This window comes from Papio anubis, chromosome X (assembly GCF_008728515.1).
Source record: "Papio anubis isolate 15944 chromosome X, Panubis1.0, whole genome shotgun sequence".
Lineage (NCBI taxonomy): Eukaryota > Metazoa > Chordata > Mammalia > Primates > Cercopithecidae > Papio > Papio anubis.
The window spans coordinates 50,585,928-50,604,398 of NC_044996.1; the positions used below are offsets into that span (position 1 = coordinate 50,585,928).

At 38.2% G+C, this 18,471-nt stretch overlaps 1 protein-coding gene and 1 pseudogene across 1 annotated transcript in view; one reads left to right on the forward strand and one right to left on the reverse strand.

Moving 5' to 3' along the window:
• Positions 1-512, reverse strand: part of LOC101016566 (nuclear RNA export factor 2-like) — a 48,951-nt gene extending 48,439 nt beyond the window's left edge. The window contains 1 exon segment of the mRNA XM_031660587.1: positions 403-512. Coding sequence (XP_031516447.1) covers positions 403-512 — 110 coding nt within the window.
• Positions 32-2,227, forward strand: LOC101024100 (annotated as a pseudogene).
• The last annotated feature ends 16,244 nt before the right edge of the window (positions 2,228-18,471 follow it).

Here is an 18,471-nt window from a genome sequence, read left to right on the forward strand (position 1 = left end):
GCACTATTTAAATTATAATAAATTTTATTATGAACTATTTAACATATACCAAATAATGTCAGAATATTTTTAGTTATTCCAGATCTAAAGCTTTCCTTTGATGTCTGTTGTTTTGTAAACAGACATTTAATGGGCACCTCTCTGTGTCCGGCTATAATGCTTAGTGAGAGATGCAAAGATGAGTAAGATTTGATGATTTTCACTCTCAGTGGAAATTACAAAAGTATGTGCCAGGCAAATGCATAAGCTTATAATGATCTTGTAGAAAAACTGCATCTATTTTGCATTTTCATAAGCAGCATGTGTCTAATATTGATGAAGAATTTTGGAGTCACCCTAAAATGTGTAAAACAGTTTCACAAACTATCAATCCTAAACCTTTAGTGAATTAAGAAAGCTAACTTCTGGCCCAGGCGGGCTCCGGACACAGGAGCCGGGGTTCCGGCAGCAGCTCGGCTGGGAGACTGCGCGATCCGGCGACTAGGCCACACGCGAGTCCAGCGTCGCCGCATCCCCGCAATGCGGCCAGGAGAAGCAGTGCGGGGGCAGGTGATCGAAGCCCCTAGAAGACCAGCATTCTCGTGATTACTATGGAGGCCCCTCTGTCCTTTCTGTGATGGAAGCAATGCTGACCTCGGTTTCCTGGTCCCATTCCGACTCAGGAGCCTTCATGTAAATGGGTCCCGTCGTGCCTCCCAGTAAGATGCCAGAAAGCTCAGGAGTTAGTGTCTGCGGTGGACTGAGTCAGTGTTACTGGGGCAGCGGTTTCTCCAAGGCCTTTTAGAAAGACGATGATCTCGACTTTTCTCTGCCTGACATCCTATTGAAAGTAGGGACCATGGAAGATGAAGAGCTGACCAACCTGAGCTGGTTGCATGAGAGCAAGAACTTGCTGAAGAGCTTTGGGGAGTCAATCCTCAAGAGTATCAGCCCGGTCCAGGACCTGGAGGATGACAGTCCGCATCCCCACCCACTCTGATATGCCCTACGATGCCAGGTAGAACCCCAACTGCAACCCCCCCTTACTCCTTTAGCTGCCTTATATTTATGGTCATTGAGGACTCTTCAACCAAGCGCCTGCCAGTGAAAAATATTTACAACTGGATCTCGGAACATTTTCCGTATTTTGCAAATGCACCTACTGGGTGGAAATACTCAGTGAGACACAATTTGTCATTGAATAAGTATTTTAAGAAAGTGGACAAAGAGAGGAGTCAGAGTATTGGGAAAGGGTCGTTGTGGTGCATAGACCCAGAGTATAGACAAAATCTGACTCAGGCTTTGAAAAAGACCCTTATCACCCACACCCATACCCACACGTGCTCAATACACCTCCCACCTGTCCTCAGGCATATCAAAGCACATCAGGTCCACCCGTCTGGTCGGGCAGTACCTTCTTCAAGATAAATGGATCCCTTCTCCAAGATCCTGACATTGATGCTACCAGGGCCATGATACTCCCCCTGAGATACAAGCAGATTTTCCTCCAGGAGCGATACAAAGCAGAGCGCGGGTCCTGAGCTGAGAGGACTGTTTCCCGGTGGGTGGCAGCTGCCAATCAGTCCCATTGAGATGACGGCTGCCATAAGGAATGGCATCACCAGCTGCCGGATGTGGACTGAGAGCGAGCCATCGTGTGGCTCCTCAGTGGTTAGTGGAGAGGATGCAGACTGAGAGCAAGCCATCGTGTGGTCAGCGGAGACCCCAAGGAGGATCACAACTACAGCAATCCCAAATCCTCCAATGTCCGGAGCACCTCACCCACCAGCGACTCCATCCCTTCCTCCTCCTCGGTCGACGACCACTGCAAGTTTGCCAGCACGGAGAGGCAAGAGGGCAATGAGGGCAGCGAGGGGAGCTTCCAGAGCCACGAGAGCCACAGTGACAGGGAAGAGGAAGACAGGAAACACAGCCAGAAGGAGCCCAAGGATGCTCTGGGGGACAGCGGGTACGCATCCCAGCACAAGAAACGCCAGGACTTTGCTAAGTCCAGGAAAGTCCCCAGCGACACACTGCCCCTCAAAAAGAGATGCACTGAAAATCACCCCTCCCCCCACGGCCCCCCACCAAGGCGAAGAAGAGGAGATGAAAGAAGTGCCGGGTGGCTCCTGCACTTAGCAGAGATCCGATCCTGTTTGAATAACATCACCAATCAGATGGCAAAGGGGCAGAAAGAGCAAAAGGAAACCACAAAAAAATTAAAAACAAGTCACTGATTTGTTTTGAACTTACGGCCATTTGGTTTCAGCATGTCAGGAGATTTCGAATGATTTGTGGCAACATCAGCTTTTTTTTTTTTTCTTGTTTTGTTTTTGGTTTGGTTTTCTTTTTTTTTTTTCTTTCCTCCCCCCCTTTTTTAAAATTATACTTTAAGTTCTAGGGTACATGTGTACAACGTGCAGGTTTGTTACCTATGTATACATGTGCCATGTTGGTGTGCTGCACCCATTAACTCGCCATTTACATTAGGTATATCTCCTAAATTTGTCTAATCTTCTTTGTTTTGGACCCTTAAGAATTTTATTTTTAAAGGAGATTGAAGCCATATAACTCATATTGACACTCAGCTGTTTTACAAAAGCTTTTCATCATCTGAAGACAAAACCAAAAAAGCTAAAATTACCATTGCTTCCTCAAGCTTATCAGAAACCTGTGGCTGAATCTGCAAGATCAAAGTCAATGCCACCGGAACAACCATTCAGCACCTAGAAGGCACGTGTGCAAAGTAATCGTCATTCAGGCCCAACCCTTAGGTTTACATGACTGTGGTCTGAGTTCCCCAACCCCCTCCTCCTTTTATTAGATGAGATTTAGCACACTCTCAGTTATTTAAACATGCAACATTTCTTGAGTATGTATGTGGAGGCCATCTGAGCTCATAGCTGATTCAGTAACCAGTTTCATGCTTTGCCATTCACACTCACTACTTAATACTGCCATGATGAAAATGTGGAGGAAAAATGTATCCATGTGTGTCTGGGAAGCATATGCACTTGTACATTTTTTAATACTCTGATTCTGTAACATTTCTGAGTTTTGTTTTGTTTTACAGAAAAAAAAAAGTGATAAAGCAATGAGAAGACCAAAAGGCTTACTATTGATGCTTAGGGTCATCTGACCTTGGCTGGCCAATAGACCTACAAGGCCAAATTAATTTAGGAGAGTAATACTTTTTCAAAAGCCATTTTTTCTGATATTCATGCAAATATCATGAATAAAAAGGGAGAACCATAAAGGAGAAAGAATGTGATGTTCAATTATGTTCGTGTGAACCTAAAGAAACAATATGGAGGCAGGCACAATCAGCCAAACTCTAGGGACTTGATGGTGTTGCTTGGAAGGCATGCATACCTGCATTTTGCATTCTTTGTATGTAATCATATTGCCAAAGACAAACTATTTCATCATTTTTTGTAAATAACACTTTTCCCCAGACCTACCATAAGTTTCTGTGATGTATTGTCTTCCAGTTGCAATAAAAATTACTCAGTTGCATCAAAAATAAAAAACAAACAAAAAAACGTAACTTCTGTAGTTGTCATGAGACTTCATAGGACAGCCTATGGAAACTGCTACCCATAGTACTCTGTGTAAAATAACAACTTTAAAAAATGCTTGTTCTCAAAAGCAATGGAAACAAAAGCCAAAATTGACAAATGGGATCTAATTAAACTAAAGAGCTTCTGCACAGCAAAAGAAACTATCATTAGAGTGAACAGGCAACATACGGAAAGGGAGAAAATTTTTGCAATCTATCCATCTGACAAATGACTAATATTCAAAAAGACTTAAACAAATTTACAACAAAAAAAACAACCCCATCAAAAAGTGGTGAAGGACATGAATAAACATTTCTCAAAAGAAGACATTTATGCAGCCAAAAAACATATGAAAAAAAGTTCATCATCACTGATCATTAGAGAAATGCAAATCAAAACCGCAATGAGATACCATCTCATGCCAGTTAGAATGGCAATCATTAGAAAGTCAGGAAACAACAGATGCTGGAGAGGATGTGGAGAAATAGGAATGCTTTTATACTGTTGGTGGGAGTGTAAATTAGTTCAACCACTCTGGAAGACAGTGTGGCGGTTCCTCAAGGATCTAGAACCAGAAATACCATTTGACCCAGCAATCCCATTACTGGGTATATACCCAAAGGATTATAAACCATTTTACTATAAAGAAACATGCACATGTATGTTTATTGCAGTACTGTTCACAATAGCAAAGACTTGGAACCAACCCAAATGCTCATCAGTGATACACTGGATAAAGAAAATGTGGCATATATACACCATGGAATACTATGCAGCCATAAAAAAGGATGAGTTCATGTCCTTTGAGGGGACATGGATGAAGCTGGAAACCATCAGCAAACTAACACAAGAACAGAAAACCAAACACCGCATGTTCTCACTCATAAGCAGGAGCTGAACAATGAGAACACGTGGACATAGGGAGGGGAACATCGCACACTGGGGCCTATCAGGGGGTGGGGGCCTAGGGGAGGGATAGCATTAGGAGAAATACCTAAGGTAGATGATGGGTTGATGGGTGTAGCAAACCACCATGGCACGTGTATGCCTATGTAACCTGCACGTTCTGCACATGTATCCCAGAACTTAAAGTATAATAAAAAAATTTTAAAAATTAATGTGGAAACACAAAGCACCTAGATTCACCAAAACAAATTTATTAAAGAAATAATGAAATTGGAGGACAAGTATTACCTAAGACTTATTAAAAGCTGTAGTAATCAAGGCAGTTTGGATATTGGCAAAGATAAATAAATAAAAGGAACAGAATAGAAAGTCCAGAAATAGACACAGACATATATGGGAAAAAAATGCTGGTTCTCTTCCTTCTACTCCCTGATACTTTGCATCATATACAAATTTAAAAACACTTTTAAAGAAAACCACAGACTAAAATATCCAAGTCTGAGAGCATAATTGCTACTCTGTAAACTAGCCTACATAGTAATTTTATCCTACTCTTTCCACTATAAACATTGTTTAATCTAGAAGAGCTGTGGGAATGTGGATTATTTATACAAACTAGATCATTATAAGTTAGATCAACTTGTTCTGGAATTGAATCCTACATATTATATCATAAGCTCTGTTGCTGCAGGAGGGCATTTCCAAGCTTGTCCAATTATGTTATTTAGAAATAACCTTCTATTATTTTTCCTTTATTTTCTTGTTTACTAAGTCTCCTATTGTTCTAAGGGTCCTGGTAAAGTGTGGTTAGCAGGAACTTTGAGCATTAAAAAAAAAATCAAAGTTCAGTTGATGGAGAGAATAACTGAGAGCCTAAGAATATTTGAGAAAATGCCATGGGATTGTTCTGAACTTGCTTATACATCAGATCTAATTAGCAGAAAGTCCTTCACTTTTAATTCAGTAGAGAATGATCTCCAAGGTGATTTCAGGTTCTAAAATTTGTTTATTAAAAGTGAATAGAGCTTTTTATTTTTTATTTATTATTTTAGAGGTTTTATTTTCAGAGATCAAGCTTTTTGATGATATGAACAGTGAATCTGAGTGCTTAATCTGTCTTTCAGAAGTTCATTTCAGGGTAATTATTTATGACCAAACCTGTATTTAATTCATGGAGTGAAACATCTTCAGAAGAGTATGTTTTTGGCTTCTTTTACCTAGGGTCGCAACATTGGTGAAAAGGAAATGTTTCTCCCTAATCAAATGTTCACTAACCCTCTTTACCCTATGGTGTAAGGAATGAAATATACCATTCTATGAATTTGAGTTGTGGTTTTAATTAAAATTCTTATTTGTACTCAGTCTAAATTCTCAATCTAAGTCATCTTTAATTTTTTCCAGCACAGAACTCCTGAGTTCCTTTGGATAACTTAACACACGCAAAAATTAACACTAAAAATTGTAGCTAGAGTCAAGTTTGGACAGTCTTCTCAAAGAAGTCTAGCTGATATGAATAAATTGAGTTAAGAGAGAGTAAAAATTGCTAATATGCCGGGCACTCTCCTAAGTGTCTTACATGAATTCTTTTAATCCTCAGAATTATCCTATAAAGTAGACATAATTAATACTCCCATGTTACAGATGAAGAAAATTGAGGCACAGTAAGTTTCCCAACATTATACCACTATTAAATGATAGAGACAGGTTACAAACCCAGCGGCCAAACACTATTTTACAAGGGCTCTGTGTGAGACAAACTTACCTTGAACAGATCCTCAGAGATTCTGATTTAATTATTATGGAACGGGATGAGGGTGGAGGCAGTGGTCTGCTGAAGCCAACTTATACGGGATCATGAGGCTTGATCATAAAATCTTCTGGAATTTTGCACTGATTGACTTTACTATCTCACATTGGTATGTTGAAATTGGCCATGGAAACAGTATTTATGGCATGGAAATCAGCAAATACTACAACTCAGCCTCCCAGCCTGCAGCTCTGGTTGGTAAACATTTAGCAACAGATCACTGAGTGGAGAACAGATATCAGCATTTTGAAAAACTCCTCAGGTGATACTAAGATGCAGCAGGGGCTGAATACCACTGCTGATAGACAGACTGTTACCTGTAGTTTCTCCAAGGAGTGAGATCAGAGGAGAGAGAAGATGAGATGTTCACTTTTCACCATATTTGATAGGCACATGCATTTCTTTTATAAAATAATATGCCAAATTTAAAGAAACCAATAAAGAAATATATATTTTTCAAAGTTATCTTTGCCTTTTACTTGCAGTTATATAAATAGCTCTGATTTATAGTTAGGGCATGGCAAAGGGATGGATGTAGTCGGCAATCAGGGATGCTTCTTTGCCACAATCTCTGAAGTCACCTCTAGGGAGGAGACTTTGTGTGGCTCTGGCTTCAGGTAGGAGATAAAGATCCAGGAAAGTCAGCTGTCAGATAAAGGGAGATCTAACACCAGGGGACTGTAGCTCAGACATGAGACCAGATGTGAGATGATTGGCAAGAAGCTGGAGGAAACTTGTTCATGAAGGAATTTAATCCTAAGCAGCATGACAGAATGGGGAAAATATGGAGAAGTAAGACTGTGGCCAATTTCTGAGACTTGGAAGACAAAAAGCTCAATTAACTTGGTCAAGGATAGGAGAGGACTAACAATAAAGGTGGCCTGACAATGACCCTAAACCTAAGTTTGGACCACAGTTGCAGGATCAAAAATATCTGACTGCCAGCACAGAAATTATGCAGGAACAGAGTAGCCACAAAGTTTATTGCAAGTATTCTCACTTCAACAATTGTAATATTATAAGAATTCTAATTGTTTCTTACAATGCAACTTCAGTAACATAAGCCAAAAAGAAAATGCTATTACAATTGGTCAACATAATGAGTTCACACCATCCCCATTACATTCTAGCTTTTATGTGACGCAAATTCCTTATTTTGGTCCCACTTTATGATTTTTAGAAAAGACCAACTAGTGTAGTAAAAGTGTATTAAAAATAAGAAAGGTAGGTGCAGACAGAACTGGATGGACTTAAAAGATACGGAATATAAATCATACAAGAGGCCAGAATATAAAGAAGATGGTGTGTCCTCATTATGATGAAGTTGTCTTTAAATTTTCAATCAACACAGTAGAGGAAACTTTTGAGACTACAAAGTGACTCTTAATGCTGGACACTAAATGATATGATAGACAAATAACCTATTAAATCTTGTTGGTAAAACTTTTTCAGTAGCTTACTCAGATGCATCCTTTGAAAGCTGACTTATTCACTTGAAAGTAGTAAGTGTTACTGATATATCAAATAAAGTTACTACACACAAAACAAATTTCTGGAGCTCCTTGGGGACAGATATTCCTGTAGTGGCTACCACATGGTAGATATTCAATGAATATTTATAGAATTGAAAGGGTAGTGTGTGGCAATATGTGCATTGAAAGTCATTGGGGCAGATCTGAGTAGAAGTTTGACCGGGAATTGACATGATGCTTCAGAGAAAGTTCTTGATGAGAGCATTTTAGTCATTGTGATGTGTCAACTTGGCTAGGATATAATACTCAGTTATTTAATCAAACAGCAATCTAGGCATTGCTGTGTAGGTTTTTTTGTAGATGTGGTTAGCAGTTGCAATCAGTTGGCTTTAAGTAAAGGAGATTACTTTCAATAATATGAGTGGGCTTCATCTAACCAGCTGAAAGGCTTCGTGAGCAACAACCGAGGTTTCCCAGATAAAGAAAGATTCTGATGCAAGACTGTATCAGCTCCTGTATGAGCCTGTTGGCCTGCTCTATGAACTTCAAACTTGCCAGCCCCCACAATTGCATAAGCCAATTCTTTCAAATAAATTTAAATTAAAAATACTTTGAAAATATATATTCTTTGAAAATATATACTGGTTCTATTTCTCTGGAGAATCCTGACTGATACAACCACTTACAAGAATAAAATGAGGAGTCTTCACTTACCACTTAGTAATATAATATGTGCTTCAGACTTTTACAGATTTTTTGAAATGTTATTATCTTTCTGGTCTTTTAAAGTATAGTATTGGACTTACTTTACACCATATATGAGACTACAGTGTCATTTCCTTGTTAATTTATCTAATTATATAGTTATCGAAATTTATTTATGTTAGGTAAACTTAACTCCTCATGATATTTTTTTTCTATCCATCTAGTTTGCTTTTATTATTTTCACAATGTAATAGACAAATCTCAGTAGACATATAAAAATAAAATGAACTTAATAAAATTGACTAGAAATATCTACAGGGAGCCAGAGTCAACTCAAAACTTTGTTAAGGACTTACTACTCTTGTTTTTCTGTTTTTCTTAAAACTTGTTTTACTAAATATATATTTGTATGTATTTTTTAAGCTTCCAGATATTTGAACCTCAGTAACAGAGTTTTGTGTTATCCTTACTTTTTGTCTTTTTAATTTATTCTTAATGCTTTCCACTAAGAATTGAGCACACACTTGGTGCCAAATACTGTTCTAGATTCTTGGGAAACGTCACTGAGAATGTACATTCTGGGGTGGGGGTGGGGAGTAGTTGGGAGACAGGTAATACATAGTCAACAAAATAAGTATATTATATTAAATATTTAAGGTTATATATACTAAGTAAAAACAAAAAAACAAAACAAACAAAACCCCAGAAAACAAAAAGAAATTGGAGGATGGAGCAAGATGGCAGAATAGAAGGCTCCACTGATCATTCCCCTTGCAGGAATGTCAAATTTTACAACTATCTGCACACAAAAAAGCACCTTCACAAAAATCCAAAATCACACAGCATCTCTGGATCCACATGGGGCGTTGGGGAACTCATCACCCTGAAGGGTAGGACACAGGCCTGGCTGGCTTTGCCATCTACTGATGGTAGAACTCTAGAGCCTTGAGCAAACACAGGTGGAGCCAGGTAGTTGGTACAGCTTGCCTTGGGAGAGACCCACTTGCTGTGCTAGCTTCAGGTCTGACTCAGGGCAGTTTCCGTGGTGATGGCCACAGGGGTGCTTGTGTCACCCCGCCCCCAGCTCCAGGCGATGGGTTGGGCAGGGGTAAGGGGGGGGGGAGGGAGAGAGAGAGAGAGAGAGAGAGAGAGACTGATTGACTGATTGTTGGGAGAACATAAAGGAAGAGAACAAGAGTCTCTGCCTGGTAATCCAGGGAATTCTTCCAAATCTTAACAAAGACCAACAGGTGTTACTTCCACGAGTCTGCAAGAACCACAGTGTTATAGAGCTTGGGGCCTAAGTCCCTTAAAATACCTGGAAAGCCTTCCCCAGATTGTGAAGAGTACAATAAATACCTAACTTTTCCATGTCCAAAAACCAACCAACATCAACAAGCATCAAGAGCAGCCAGGGAAGCATAACCTCACCAAACAAACTAAATAAGGCACCAGGGACCAATCTTGGAAAAACAGAGATGTGTGACCTTTCAGACAGAGAAGTTGAAATAGTTGTTTTGAGGAAACTTAATGAAATTCAGGATACCACAGAGAAGGAATTCAAAATTCTATCAGATAAATTTAACGAAGACATTGAAGTAATTAAAAAGAATCAGGCAGAAATTTTGGAGCTGCATACTGAAGAACGCTTTAATAGCAGAATTGATCACAAGAATTAGTGAGCCTGAAGACAGTCTATTTCAAAATACATAGTCACAAATGACAGAAGAAAAAAAATACAAAACAATGAAGCATGCCTACAGGATCTAGAAAATAGCATGAAAAGGGCAAATCTAAGAGTTATTGGGCTTAAAGAGTAGTTAGAGAAAGAGATGTTAGCTTTAAAGAGGAGGTAGAGAAAGAGATAGGGATAGAAAGTTTGTTCAAAAGGATAATAGTTTTTACCCTAGAATAGTATATCTGGCAAAAATATCCTTCAAACATGAAGGAGAAATAAAGACATTTGGAGATAAAAACTGAGTTTTCATCATAATGATCTTTTACTTCTTTGGTCAATTTCTAGGTATTTAATTTTATGTGTGGTTATTATAAATGGGATTACTTTTTAAACTTCTTTTTCAAATTGCTCACATGCTACTGATTTTAGTGTGTTGATTTTGTATCCTACAACTTTACTGAATTTGTTGATCAGTTCTAATAGTTTTCTTGTGGAGTCTTTCAGATTTTACAAATATAGATCATATCCTCTATAAATACGGATAATTTGACTTCTTCATTTCCAATTTGGATGCCTTTATATCTTTGTCATGTCTGATTTCTCTAGCTAGGACTCACAGTGCTATGTCGAATAACAGTGTTGACATCGGACATCCTTGTCATGTCTAGATCTTAGGGGAAAGGCTTTCTGTTGGGGTCCGCATGTTTCCTAAACAAAGGAATGAACACACAAGACAACACAGGACAAGACATACATGGCGGCCGCCATTGTTACTGGTTTCAGTATCAGACTAAAGTGCAGCTGAATTGGAGAGAATGGTTACAGGTAGTAAAACTTTGCTTAGAGCTCACCAGTTAGGGGATACTATGCCTCTAAATTTGTGGACCTTGTGTAACTCTATCACTCAGGCATTAGAGTTACTTGAGACTGATTCAGAGTGTGGTGATGTAGCCACAGGAGGAAAGGCATCTGAGGATTTGGGAAAAAATAAATCTGAAATGGAGCCCATTTATGCCAGGGTAACAGAGGATGGGGGGGTAGCAAAAGGGGGAGAAGAGGAAGAGCTAGCTCTTCCTTCTTCTAAAGGGAATTCTAACATGCAGCGTATTATGGGAATGCTTCAACAGATATTACAGATACATTCTTCTAATTCACCTTTGCGAGCTTTTCCTGTTTCTTTTCCTTCTGCCCTGTTAGAAGAGGATTTTCCAGTGCCTCCAATCCCCCAGTTTCCTTACCTTTGTCTAAAGTTTTCTCAGTGCCTTTCCCGCCATTGGGGGAGGGAGAAAAGAAAAAGATAAGAAAATTTAAGGAGCTGGATCTGTTTCCAATTATTCGTGCTTCTTTTGCTCCTAATGCTCAGTTTCCAAATGGTGGCAATAATGTCCAATTTAATGCCTTACAATTTAAATTTTTGAAAAAAATGAAAGCTGCCATTTCTAACTATGGACCTCAATCTCCTTTCATCCTTGGTCTTCTTGATGCTTTTTCATCAGAAAATTTGATGATTCCTATAGACTGGGAGACTTTGGGGAAGGCTTTTCTTGATCATTCTCAGTGGTTACAATTGCACAGCTGGTGGATGGACAAGGCGCATGTACAGGCTAGAAAAAATGTTACGTGTGATCCAGGACCCACTGAGGAACAACTCACAGGCACAGGCCAGTATGCTACTCTTAATGCTCAGGCTGGCCTAGATGATGTTGCCCTTACTCAAATCAAGACTTTGTTTTTAAGGGCCTGGAATAAGGTAGAGATATCAGGAAAATCTTCCCTTTCCTTTGTGAAAATTTTACAGGGCACAAATGAACCATATTCCGATTTCGTAGCCTGTCTTCAAGATGCTGTCTTGAAAACTGTGGGTGTTGGCCCTGCTTCAAAAATTTTGTTACAAACATTGTCTTTTGAAAATGCTAATGCTGACTGTCAAAAATTGTTGAGACCATTAAAGGCCAGTGGGGCCAATTTAGATAAATATATTAAAACTTGTGCTGGTGTTGGAGGGGCTATTTATAATGCTCAATTATTTGCTGGAGCTTTGTCTAAAGCCTTAAAAGAAAATAACAAACAAGGTGTTTGCTTTCAGTGTGGTAAACCTGGACATTTCAAGAAAGAATGTCGTAAAAAATTGAACACTTTTATCCCTCAAGGCAGAAAGCTGCCTTCAGAGGTGTACAAACGTTGTGGTAAAGGCCGACATTGGACAAATGAATGTCGTTCCAAAACTGATAAAAGTGGAAATTTACTGTCTCCTCTCCTGGGAAATGGGAGCCGGGGCCCACAGGCTTGGGGCCCCAACAATTACAATACAAGTCTACTACAATACCCAGTGAGCAATGGCCTACAACATCAAGGAATGAATTCAAGTCCCCCTTAAGGATCCCACACCTTACCCCAGTTTCTCAACTTTATGTGGCAACTAAACAGAGCGCCGCTACTGACTTAGCTATTACTCAGCCTTATACCTTGTCTCCTAATAGAGGAGTATATAAATTAACTATTAGAGTGTGTGGCCCTTTGCCAAAAGGACATGTAGGACTTTCGTTAGGTCAAAACAACAGTGCTATACAGGGGTTAATGGTGATTCCAGGAATCATTAATCCTGATGTTACTAATAAAATTCTTATTATGGTGCAAGTCTCACAATTTATACACCTAGAGGCAGGGGAGCGTATTGCACAATTACTTTTATTGCCTTTTTTTCCGTTCCTATCTAGAGAGGTATCTCGACAGGGAGGGTTTGGTAGCACAGGAAAAACTGTTTTTTGGGAAACTTTAGTTTCTAATCAAGAGCCCTTATATTCATTGCACATTAATGGAATAGTTTTTGAGCGGTTAATTGATACGGGGGTGGATGTGTCTATCATTTGTTTAAATTAGTGGCCTATACAATGGGAAAAAAGACAAGTTTCAGTTTTACTCACTGGCTTGGGTGCTGCTTCTGTGGTTTATCAAAACATAGAACCTTTAACCTGTGTCGGTCCTAAAGGTCAACAAGGTCAAGTGTTTTCTTATATTGTTCCTATCAATATTAATCTTTGAGGACAAGATCGTTTACAACAATTTGGTGCTTTTTTAAACATTCCTCATATTTCCTCAGCTGCCAAAAATATGATGTTCAAAATGGGCTATAATCCTTTAAACTCATAGCCACTGTTCACCAGCCTCAAGTTTTATAATTAAAGTGGAAAACTACCGCTCCTATTTAGGTGAAACAGTGGCCATTATCTAAAGAAAAACTTAGGGCTTTAAAAGAGTAAGTCAAAAAACAATTGGCCGAGGGGCATATAAAGCCAAGTACTTCTGCATGGAATTCCCCTGTCTTTGTCATGTTAAAAAAAAAAAAAGTGAAAAATGGAGTTTATTAACTAATCTTAAAACTATAAATGTTTACATTCAACCTAGGGGAAGTTTACAGCCTGGTCTTCCGAATCCTGCCCTTATCCCACAAAGTTAAAAATTAATGGTCATAGATCTCAAAAATTGTTTTTTCTCTATTCCATTACAACCTCAAGATTGTAAAAAGTTTGCCTTTACTATTCCTAAATATAATAATGGACAGCCCATTCAAAAATATCAGTAGAAGCTTCTTCCCCAGGGTATACTTAATAGCCCTACTTTATGTCAAAAATTCATACATAGGACTTTAAATCCTATAAAAAATCAGTTTCCAACTGTGTTAATTTATCATTATATGGATGATATTTTATTGACTACCCCTGATGTAACCCTCCAAAATCAAGTTTTTAAGGTTTTACAACAACAGTTAATTCATTATAATTTACAAATATCTCCTAAAAAGGTACAAACTCAGTTCCCCATTCAATATTTGGGGTATCTATTGGCTAAAAAACAAATCCACCCACAAAAGGTTCAAATTAGGAAAAATCAACTTGTGACCCTTAATAATTTTCAAAAATTGTTGGAAAATATTAATTGACTTCATCCTATCTTAAATATTCCTACTTATAAATTACAACATTTGTTTGCTACCTTAAAAGGAAATTCAGATTTAAACAGTTCTCGACAATTATCCCCTACTACAAAAAAAGAAAAAAAAAAGGTCTTTTATAAAAAATAAAATTAGTAAAGCTCACCTTGATTATATTATACCAGATCTTCCACTCTCTTTATGTCTTTTTCATACTCCTCATTCACCAACAGCCATCTTACATCAGGATAATAACATTCTGGAGTGGCTATTTTTGGCTAATAAAGCCATTAAAAAAATTCACCCTTATATTGATAAATTGGCTAAATTAATTATTAAAGGGCGACATAGAGCTCGTCAATTGCTTGGAACTGACCCTGTAAAAATTATTACCCAATTATCTAATCAATACATTAAATCTTTACTAGAAACTCATAAAAGATGGCAAGTGGCTTGCGCTGAATATACTGGTTCCTTTTCTCAGCACTATCCCAGTCATAGATTATTTGCTTTTCTACAGCAATGTTCCTTCCTGCCCTATAATCCTATTTCTAATACTCCGGTTAAAGGTCCCACCTTTTTTACTAACACTTCTAACAATAGAAAAGCTAAATACTGGGCATCGGATAATTCAAAAATTTCTCATTATCCATTTAAATCTGTACAACAACAACAAAAAAAAAACTTTTTGCCATTCTTATGGCACTACAAAATTGGCCTCAAACCCCTTATAATATAGTTAGTAATTCCCAATATACTGTGTATGTAACTAAGTATGTTTCTCAAACTTCTTTACCATTACTGCCAAAAACCCCTTTACAAAAACTATTTTCCTTATTGTTCTTGACTCTTACTTCCTGTACAACCCCCCTTTTTATCACTCATATTCATTCACATTCAACTTTACCAGGACCTTTAACTTTTGGTAATAGCCAAATTAATTCTTTATTTATTGACAATGTCCAACAAACTCAAAATAAACGTCAATTACATCATACTAACAGTTTAAAATTACAAGGGCGATTTTCTATAACACGCCGTCAAGCCCAAACTATTGTCAAAGCCTGTCCATCTTGTGCTCCTATTATTGCACCCTTTTTAAGTCCAGGTATAAATCCCCAAGGTACTCAACAAAATCATATTTGACAAATGGATGTCACTTATGTTTCTTCTTTTGGTCGTTTAAAATATGTTCATCATACAATTGATACTTGGTCACACTACCAATGGGCTACAACATCACCCTCTAAAAAAGCTAATTCTGTTATTACTCATTTACTTACTTCCTTTACAGTTATAGAAGTTCCTACTAAATTAAAAACTGACAATGCTCCTACTTATTACTCTCATAAATTGGCTGCCTTCCTCTCTTCATACCACATTCGTCATTCCACTAGTATTCCATTTTAACAGTCAAGGTCAAACAATTATTTAAAAAGCTAATACTACCTTAAAATTACAACTTTTAAAACAAACAGGGGGAAATGGATGAGATTCCCCAAAACATCAAATTCTGAAAGCTCTTTTTACTTTAAATTTTCTTAACTATTGGCGCCAATTACAGCAATCTCAGCAATAAAACATTTTCAACAACCATTAGAAAAGCCACAATCTAACAATTTGTGGGTGTACTATCCTTCATTACAAGGTCAATATTTAAAAGGAAAAGTTTTACAATGGGGTCGAGGTTATGCTCTTGTTCGTACAGGTGCTGGAGACGAGTGGTTCCCATCCCGACGGTTAAAGCAGTGCCATGGCGAAGAGGAGCCGGCCAGAAGACTTCCTGGCGGCATTTCAAAAATTAAATCTGAGTACTCAGAAAACCTTCACCTACGAAACTCGTCGAGCGGAATCCCCGACATGGGGTGAGCTGAAAAAACTTACTCAAGAAGCTGAAGGAGTTGTTCAACAAGCTGGACAGCCCAAAACCTCATTGACCTTATTTCTGGCTATACTAGCTGTAGTGAGTTGCCAAATAACAGCTGGAGAATTCACATATTGGACTTATATTCCCTTTCCACCCTTATATCAAGGTGTGGCCTAGGGAGACAAAGAAGTTTTAGTATTTACTAATACTACTACTTGGATGCCATCACCTTTTTAAAATCAGGATCCTGAGTTAGACATGGGTACAGTAAACAGTTCATACCAATTTGGGGTGAAAGGGTTACCTATATGTCTTGGGAGCAGTCCACATTGTTTACATCCTTCTCATGAGGCTTGGGCTGTGCGCTAAAAATCATAGTCACACTGCTGCCTTTACTATGATTATTGTTACTCAGAGTTTTAAATATAATCATACTGCTCTACTTAACAAAACCTTGCCTACTACATTATCCTTATGTCCTACTCCTGACGTGTCTGGAGGTGTTTCCCAATTAAAGTGGACTAGATGTAAAAGAAGTAGACCACGATTATTATTAGAGGTAAAAGGTAGAAATTATAGATACCTTGTCACTGACTGGAGTGTGCATGGAGATTTTTAGAGTAAGTTTAGCCACTTTAGCCTACAATGGCATAAAAATAATCACAACATTTATGCTGATGGTAACGAAACTATTTGGCATGATGGTGGCTTGTCACCCTCTATGCCACATTTGGCCAACACTTCACAAATACAAAGTCATATATAAAAGTTACTAGCTGCTGGCAAACCAAGGTCTACTTTTACAGGAAACATGTCCTTAAATACCACTAATCTTTCTAATCCTTTCCATATATCTTTACATCAAAACAGATCTAAATATATCATTACTTGTGTTAAAAAACCTTACTTGTTGTTAGTAAAAATCTTTAAATGGGATATTAATACAGGAGTTGTTAACTGTATGGACAATTGTACATTTTTAAGCTGTATAAATACTACTTGATGGCATAATAATTAAAATGAGACTCTCTCCAATATATATATTTTAAGAGCTGAAAAAGAAACCTGGTTACCTGTAAACTTGACACGCACCTGGAGTAAATTTACTGGGGTTACTCAAATTTACAAAGTAATGCAAGATCTTGTCCACCACAGCCAGAGAGCAGTTGGGATCATCGTAACAACAGTACTGGGACTTGTGGCCATTGCTTCCACCGCTGCTGTTGCTGGACTGGCATTACATCAGAATATCCAAAATGCAGAGTTCGTGCAACAATGGCATGAACAATCTCACTTGTTGTGGCAACAACAACGAGACATCGATGCTCATTTGACTGAACAAGTAGATAACTTAGAACAAGTGGTTTCTTGGATAGGGGATCAGCTGATATTGTTAAATACTCGAGCCTTGTTAAAATGTGACTGGAATACTACTCAATTTTGTATTACCCCTGTTCCTTTTAACAGCACTGTACATAATTGGACAGAGATAAAAAGGCTTTTAATTGGCCATAACAATCTTTCCCTGGAAATACAAGAACTAACACACAATATTTCTGAAACATTTCATAATCAGTTACCATTGTTGACTGGCGCAGATTTAATGACTGGTATTGCGCAAAGCTTGAAATCTTTAAACCCTATGAGTCCTGTAAAAACCTTACTGACTTCTGTTTCTAGTAATGTATTGATTGTTGTTTTTGCCTTTGTCATTTTCACAGTCTACTAGAAACGGTGCCAAAGGGCAAACACCAAATCCCAATGAGCCCAACATGTGATGATGGTTTTGAAAGAAATTCAAACCTGTAAATAAGAAGGGGGAGATGTAGAGGACTGTGTGCTCGCAAATGAGAAGTTCCTGATAAGCCCTGCTCTTGCAAACAAAGCAGGACATTCCTTCTCTGCAAACAAGAAGGATAAAGGAGCCAGCTGTAAACAGTGGGCTCTGGGAACTGGTCAGTGTTTTACTGATCTTGTGAGTCAAGGAAAGGTCAGAGAAGCAACACAGGTCCCGTGACTTGGCAACATTCCACAAACGGCTGGATAAAATAAAGCAGTGTGTGCCGTTCGGGGCGGCCGCCATGTATGTCTTGTCCTGTGTTGTCTTGTGTGTTCATTCCTTTGTTTAGGAAACACGCGGACCCCAACACTTTCAGTTTTTCCCCATTCAGTATGATACTAGTTGTGAGTCTGTTGTATATGGCTTTTATTATTAAGCTGTGTTCCTTCTATCCCTAGTTTTTTGAGAGTTTTTTTTTTTAATCATGAAGGGGTGTTGAACTTTACTAAATGCTTTTTCAGCACCCATTGTCATGATTACATGTTTTTGTCCTTTTTTCTGTTGATATAAGGTATCACATTGATTGATTTACATTTTTGGAACAATTTTTGCATTCCTGGGATAAATCCCACTGGGTCATGATAAAAGATCTTTTTGAAATATAGTTCAATTCTGTTTGCTAGTATTTTGTTGAAGATTTTTGCATCAATATTCATAGGAGCGATTGGCCTGTAGTTTTCTTTCTGTAATGTGTCTTTGTCTGGGTTTGGTATCAGGGTAACACTG